Source organism: Cyprinodon tularosa, unplaced genomic scaffold (assembly GCF_016077235.1).
Source record: "Cyprinodon tularosa strain WSP-4 unplaced genomic scaffold, ASM1607723v1 ctg310, whole genome shotgun sequence".
NCBI lineage: Eukaryota > Metazoa > Chordata > Actinopteri > Cyprinodontiformes > Cyprinodontidae > Cyprinodon > Cyprinodon tularosa.
Window position 1 is genome coordinate 1,337,050 of NW_024039020.1, and position 7,265 is coordinate 1,344,314.

At 38.5% G+C, this 7,265-nt stretch overlaps 1 protein-coding gene across 1 annotated transcript; it reads left to right on the forward strand.

The window, feature by feature from the left end:
* The first annotated feature begins 1,699 nt into the window (after positions 1 to 1,699).
* Positions 1,700 to 6,858, forward strand: nceh1a (neutral cholesterol ester hydrolase 1a). The gene is made up of 5 exons (XM_038292330.1): positions 1,700 to 1,907; positions 3,750 to 4,005; positions 4,157 to 4,226; positions 5,666 to 5,837; positions 5,930 to 6,858. The coding sequence occupies exons 1-5, from the start codon at positions 1,767 to 1,769 to the stop codon at positions 6,548 to 6,550; spliced, it is 1,260 nt and encodes a 419-aa protein (XP_038148258.1). The 5' UTR covers positions 1,700 to 1,766; the 3' UTR covers positions 6,551 to 6,858.
* The last annotated feature ends 407 nt before the right edge of the window (positions 6,859 to 7,265 follow it).

Here is a 7,265-nt window from a genome sequence, read left to right on the forward strand (position 1 = left end):
CAAACTGTTCTTTATGTGCAAATCTATGCTTAAAGTGCAGTGCTACATAAAGTGTCCTAGTGCTAACCAAGCTGGTTTGTAATAAAGTGCAAAGGCCCCTTTAGAGTGCTACAAGCTATTTACATAAAAAGCTATTTTCATAAAAATAGTCCCAGTAATGAAGACCTCTTCATTACAAATCCAAAGGGAACTATGAATTCATTGGGAGAGTATACAAACTCCACACCTATTTGCTGTTCCGGCAACTTTGACCCTGAGCAGCCCTAAAAACCTGACTACTCTAAAGTCACGTAGTGCGATATCAGGAGGTCTTATTGGCTATTGCTCTGAGCTTTTATAGGTACTTCAGTGAAGATCTCATTTCCCATGTTTTGTCTTTATTAAGTGAAAATTTGAGTTTTTACATCTTTTTCTTTTTATACTTCTTTATAAACACCATTTTAATATTGTTTTGCTGTAAGTTCTGCTTGTCTTTAATTATGTTTGAAAAATTACTAGAATTAAGTTAAGTTGAATTGAATAAAAAAAACCTGACATTTATGAAAAATGTAGGTTATTAAGGTCAGGAGGTTGAATTTTATCCATCCAATAGATCTAAAATTATTTTTGTCAGGGACACACGTCACTTACCAAAGTCCAATTTCATGTCCTCCAGCGTTTCATAGAAGGCACGGTTTCCCCCCTTTTTTTTTTTTTTTTTTTTTTTTTTTTTTTTTTTGCAATAGTAGAAAAAATGACATTGAAAGAACATGATACTAACCCATTAATTAAATTCAAAGTTTGTAATTGATTTCTCCTTATTTTAATATTTATTGATATTTTTCTCCCTTTTCCCAGTTTTACAGTGGACAAAAATATGCATTACTTTCAAACATTAGAATGCATCACAATTATTTTGTAATCATGGGTTCTTTTGTCTTTTTTTTCTGTATTGCTTAGGCATACTGAGTATTAGGCTACCTGTGGGTGAAAATTTGCCATAAGTATACAACTGAGTCGGTTTAAAATTAGTAAACAATTAACAGATACTAAAAGGAAATGACATTTTCTTGGCTATAATACCTGCTTATTAAAAATCAACAAATTGTCTTTCATGGAGGATTAAATATATGATAGTATGATGAGCAACTCATCAAACCCACTTTATCGCCTAAAGCTGAAATAAAGAGATGTCTGTGGCCCAACAGCGCCACTCTGTGGTCAGAAAAGGGTAGTACACCCTTTCAAGCTTCCACACTTTTTTTTTTTTACAAACTTTATTTACAAATAAAGAATATACAATTGCAGACAGTTGTATGCTCAAGGTATTGGGGTAACATAACTACAGGATTCCATGAAACAGAAAAAGAAATGAATGACAAATTAAGTTCACCACTTAGGGTTATAAGTTTCATAGCTTTAGAGTTGGTGCATTTTTTTTGAGGAGTCCAAAAAACATCTCACATATGCTCTAAAAACATCTTCCACAACTTTCATAGCAAATATCCCAGAAATAAACGTACCATCTCTTCAAAACAAAAGCATCAATGTTTTAATAATTGCAAATAACAAAAACATTTACCAGTTTCTGTAATCATTTTATAAAAGAGAGACATTTTGCCATTTTTACGTGGTTATGACCAACATGTAAAAATATAAGATTTTTTTTTTTTTAATCTAAATAATATCTTAATGTGAAAGGATTCAAGCGGAAGTGCATGTGTCACCTCCATTCCCATTGTGCGTCTTACAGCTGGAAGCCAGCAGGTTGTGGGACACTGAGGAAGATGAAGATGAAGGCGGTGGTTGTGACAGTGCTGCTGGCTGCCGCCCTCTCCTACTACATCTACACCCCGCTGCCTGATGGCATCCAGGAGCCCTTCAAGCTGATGGTTGTGGATGCTTCCTTCAGGACTGCCATAAACCTGGTAGGAGAAGATCTGTTATCCAGCGTCTGGTAGATTTGAAGATGCAAATTGATCTTTTACTTTTGCATAATATTGCTTTTCTGTTCTGGGTTTTTGTAAATAAAGGAACATGTTTGAAAAGACTCTGAGATCATCTGAACGTTTCCCTGGTTTTGACATGTGTTATTTAAACTTTGACCTGCTTTCTTAAGTCAACACGCTTTATTGTTTGACATGTTTTGTCGCTTATTGCTTTTGCACACTTAAAATGTAGCTGCAAATGTAGCTAATTTCAGAATGCACCTTTTAGTACTATTATCTTCAATGCAAATGCTTACAACCTCAATCAAAAGAATGCACCTGAAAATGCAAGTTTTTTTTTTTTTTTCCAGAAACAATGCAAGTTTTCTCATGGCACAAAGCTGCAAAGTCACTCCTATGAGGGCATTAGGAAACACTGCTGAGCTTCACCTTTGTTCCATATTGGTAAAGTCTCCCTGTAGAGGCAGAAGGGGCGTGTGATTCTGAACTGGTTATAGTTAATGTGCTGATTAGAAAGAAACCTGTTGGTCTCTTGAAGGAACTGGTACCGCTTTGCTTATTTGGTAAACCTTACTGGTATAGAATGATGACTATTTTCATTGTGTTGTTTAATCCTTCTGGTCATTGTATTTAATTTTTCTTTTTTTTTGTCCATCAAAGGCAGCTAAATTCCAAGTATCGTGTGATTGGGAACAGGGACGGAGCTAGATGGGTAGCCAGGGGTGGCCATGGCCAGCCTTAGATAATCATTGGCCACCGCTGTGGCCACCCCTACCATTCCCCCCCCCCAATACAGACGGTGGGAGCAGTAATACTCTCAAGTGGAATATTCAAAACATTTAAACTTTTCATATAACAATTACTTGACAACAAAAACAGTGTGGTTAATTATGCACATCAATATACTAACATTAAAGATGATAATTCATGCTCTTCTTTCAGAACTAGATTTTGAGTTATCTGGGGTAAAGAGAAAATGAGGTGTCTCTAAAAGTCATCTAGTAATATTCAGTGAAATCATAGATAAATAACTATTTTAATAAAAACTTAATAATCAATTTATGCAGATATTAGTACTTGGTAATATCAATTTTATGCAGAATTATTGTTAATAAAGTAGGTAAGTATCGACAAAGGAAGAGATGTTCGCCCCAGAACTCAAAACTGAAAGAATTGTATCCACTATACCTTTTTATCTAGAAAGCACAGATGTTTGAATATATTCGTCTTTTTGTTAGCAAAGATTGTAGGAAAGTATAGTTTGTCTTAATTAGAGAATATAGATGTTGTGCTCGTTACTTTTCCTGTTGGAACACTGTAGATTGACCCTGAAGTTCTGCCTGGCCACCCTTTTAAAAAATTTCTGGCTACGCCTCTGATTGGGAACCTGAAGGAAAATATAGTTTTCACTTTTTTTTTTCTTTTTTCATTTACAAAGAAGAGCCTTCAGTCCATCATCCTTCTGCGTTTCACTCAGTTGCCTTTAAATCAAAGGAGCTTAACACTATCTTAACTGTTCAGACAGAGAATTTAACAGCTTAGTATAAAACTGCTGATGTTGCTTGCTTATTGGGGTCCTGGGTTGTAATTACTATAAAAAAAACTTTAATAATCTTTAATGATTCAGACAAATGTTGCTTCATATTCTAACTGAGAGCCCTCTGTACCAAACAGCTGGGATTTCTGGCATTTGTTCTGGGTTAGTATTGGGAGAGTCTGGGTGAGGGCTCAGTAATACATAGGGCAGGAGAATAGAGGTGATTAGGTCAGATGTTGATGACGTCTTTTCATTTTATCCGTTTGACATGTTTATTTGTACAGGCTGCATTGAAATACTGGCTCGGTCTCGACCATTACATCACATCATTCAGGCAGACGTTGGAGGGCTTCGACTCAACAATATCGGCACTGCTGGGTTCCACATCTCCTGCAGGGGTGGTCCCAGGAGTGAAGGTGAGCGACATCACCTTCGCCGGTGTCCCAGTGAGAGTTTACGAGCCGCCAGCTGGAGGAGAGGGTCACCTGAGGAGAGGCTTGATGTATTTCCACGGAGGTGGCTGGGCCTTCGGCAGTGGCAGTGAGCAAAGATTTGTTATTTTATGTAGAATAAATAACGATTTGCTTCTTCAGACATACTAAAACATCGTTTAGAAATGTATGTCTTTATTAGGAGTATATATTTTAGCTGGAAAATGTTTTTATAACTGTTGTCCCTTATTTTTCTTCAGAGATGGGTGCCTATAATAAAATGACTCAGATGATTTCAGATGAACTGAACACCGTTGTCGTCTCTGTTGAGTGAGTTTGACCTATTCTGTCCCTTATGTTGTTTACTTATTAACTGACGTGCTGTAAACTTTCAGTTAAAGTAATGGTGCCTTGCAGAAATAATTAAAACCCTCTGAAGTTTCTCAGATTATATTCCATTTCAACCAAACTTTAAAGTATTTTATTAATAATCTAACCAAAAGAAAACCACATAGTAGCTTTTAGTTATGAAGGGGAAAGAAAATAAAGCATGCTGTTCAACATTTTACACAAATATAGCTCAATAGTCAATGAGCCAAAGCAGAGCAGTTTGGATGGAACTACTATATTCTCTTGTTAAAACAGCCTAGTCAAAGTCCATACCAAAATGCAATAAAGAATCTTTGCGCGTGTTTGAGCTATTTTTACAAAGACATTAATAATTATGTTTATTGGTTCGTCTAGGCACACCCAGAAAGATTTGCTGCTGCAAGAAATTATTTACATCTGTTTTTTTCCCCTCCATTGTCACATTACAGCCTTATTCAAAAAACAGTTGGAGGATGGCCTCCCTTTAAACAGAACACATGAACTAATGGAAGATAAGGACATGATTCAGTTTAGTTTTCAGATCTTCCTTGCAATTTAATAAGAAAATATAAACATTAGTATAACAGGTACATAAGCATTCAAACCATTTTCACTTGGCATTTGAGATACTTGAATAGTGGGCTCAAGAGCATATAATTCTCCTTGAGATCTATGTCTTGATTTGAGTCCATCACTTCTCACTCCAGTCCTTTAGGTGGCAGTAGTAAGCTTAATGTGGATTTACCCTCCAGCAGTCAATTCCCATGTCAATAGACTGGACAAGAAAAGATTTGATGCAAACATGCTTTCAGAGAAAAATTTAGACTTTTGTCTAGATCACACAACACTACTCTCAAGCATGGTGGTGGCAGGATTGTGCTGCGGGAATATGGACTAATAGCAGGTAATGGTTGACTAAGCTGCATAAAGGTGTACAGCAGCCGTGTAGGAATACTTGCAGAACTCAGACTGAGGAGACGGTTGAACTTCTAAGATGGCAATTACCAGAAACACACAGCTAGGGTAACAAAGCAGCTAAAAGAGGAGTAGGAAATATTACAGAATAGATCTGCATAACCTGGAGCAACATGTCCAAACGGTGTACATGCTGACAAATATTTTGCTTCAAAAATGTATTCAAGGCATGTGTTTAAGTATATGTGGATTTATTGTGATTCAATTATTTTCAAATTTGCAAAAATGTCTGAAAAGTCTTTTTTTTTTTTTACTTCATATTGACAATTTTTTGTACATTTGTATGGTTAAATGGGGGTATGAACTCTCTTTTGGAGGAAAATCACTTTTTCAGGAAAATAACTGAGTAAATTATGTTTTTTATTTTTGTTTTTAAGTACGATTTGGTGGTATTAACTCTTCAAATGTTCTTTAATTTTGTGTAGATATCGCCTGTTTCCAGAGGTGCACTTTCCTGAGCCGTTTTTAGACTGTCTTAGTGCTGCCAAACACTTCTTATCTCAGGAGGTTCTGGCCAAATACTCCATCGACCCTGAGCGTGTTGCTGTGTCAGGAGACAGCGCTGGTGGAAACCTGGCCGCCGCTGTAGCTCAGGAGGTACTCACTGCACACTGAATCCTGGACTCATGTGATCATCAAGCTGCAAGCTGATGATCACATGATTATTTATAAGTGTCTGTTTTTCTTAGATTTCTACAGATGACAGCGTTTCTGTGAAATTCAGCATCCAGGCACTGATTTACCCAGCCCTCCAGGCTTTGGATTTCAACACACCTTCCTACGTGCAGAATGATAATATGGCCATCCTCCCGAGGCGAGTCATGGTCCAGTTCTGGCTGCAGTACCTTGGCGCTGACATCTCCCTGCAGCCCCAGGTCATAGCAAACAACCACAGCGCCCTGCAGCACTCGCCTCTCACCCCAGAGCTGAGGTCTCAGCTAGACTGGACCTCCCTCCTTGCTCAGAGGTTTAAGAAAAGCTTCAAGCCCGTCGTTGTGGAGAGAGAATCCCAAGGGCTGCTGAAGAAGGTACCGGCGTTTCTGGATGTGCGATCATCACCTCTTTTGGCCGGGGCGGAGGTGCTGGCTAAATGTCCTCGTGCGTACATCCTAACATGCGAGTACGACGTGCTGAGGGACGACGGGCTGATGTACGCCCGCCGTTTGCAAGACGCTGGCGTGTCTGTCTCCAGTGATTACTATGAGAACGGATTCCATGGATGTTTGAGCTTCACATCCTGGCCTTTGGGTTTTGATGTAGGGAAGAGGGTACTGAGGGGCTACATTAACTGGCTGCAGGAAAACTTGTAAGAATTGGTTTAAACTTGCGTCAGACTTAAAGAAATGCACTTGCCCTTTCGGTGAAATGTGTCTTACTAAAGGGCTATGTTGTTTTTTCTTTGTCCAAAGCTCTACAATCTAAGCTCGGGGCCTCAGGGTGCATGGATATCCACGCTCTAAAAATGATCTTTGATATTTTGCTACACAGACAGTAGGTACCATCAGGACTCTCCCACTGTGACCAACTAAGCAATGACTAAAGCACTTTTACAGATGTAGTTGGTGCAAAAACATTTAACAAAAAACTAAACAGAAGATAAATAAAATACTTTCAGATATTTGATTGAGATGGACTAAGATTCTTGCCTTTCAGACATACACTATATTGCCAAAAGTATTTGCTCACCTGCCTTGACTCACATATGAGCTTAAGTGACATCCCGTTCCTAATCCATAGGGTTCAATATGACGTCGGTCCACCCTTTGCAGCTAGAACAGCTTCAACTCTTCTGGGAAGGCTGTCCACAAGGTTTAGGAGTGTGTTTATGGGAATTTTTGACCATTCTTCCAGAAGCGCATTTGTGAGGTCGCACACTGATGTTGGACGAGAAGGCCTGGCTCTCAGTCTCCGCTCTAATTCATCCCAAAGGTGTTCTATCGGGTTGAGGTCAGGACTCTGTGCAGGCCAGTCAAGTTCATCCACACCAGACTCTGTCATCCATGTCTTTATGGACCTTGCTTTGTG

Bases quoted from the DNA above. Each gene is read 5' to 3' on its own strand.
- nceh1a (XM_038292330.1), top strand. From the start codon at position 1,767: ATGAAGATGAAGGCGGTGGTTGTGACAGTGCTGCTGGCTGCCGCCCTC. The intron at 1,908-3,749 runs GTAGGAGAAGAT...TTATTTGTACAG, and splicing joins TCAGGACTGCCATAAACCTG to GCTGCATTGAAATACTGGCT. The intron at 4,227-5,665 runs GTGAGTTTGACC...AATTTTGTGTAG, and splicing joins ACCGTTGTCGTCTCTGTTGA to ATATCGCCTGTTTCCAGAGG.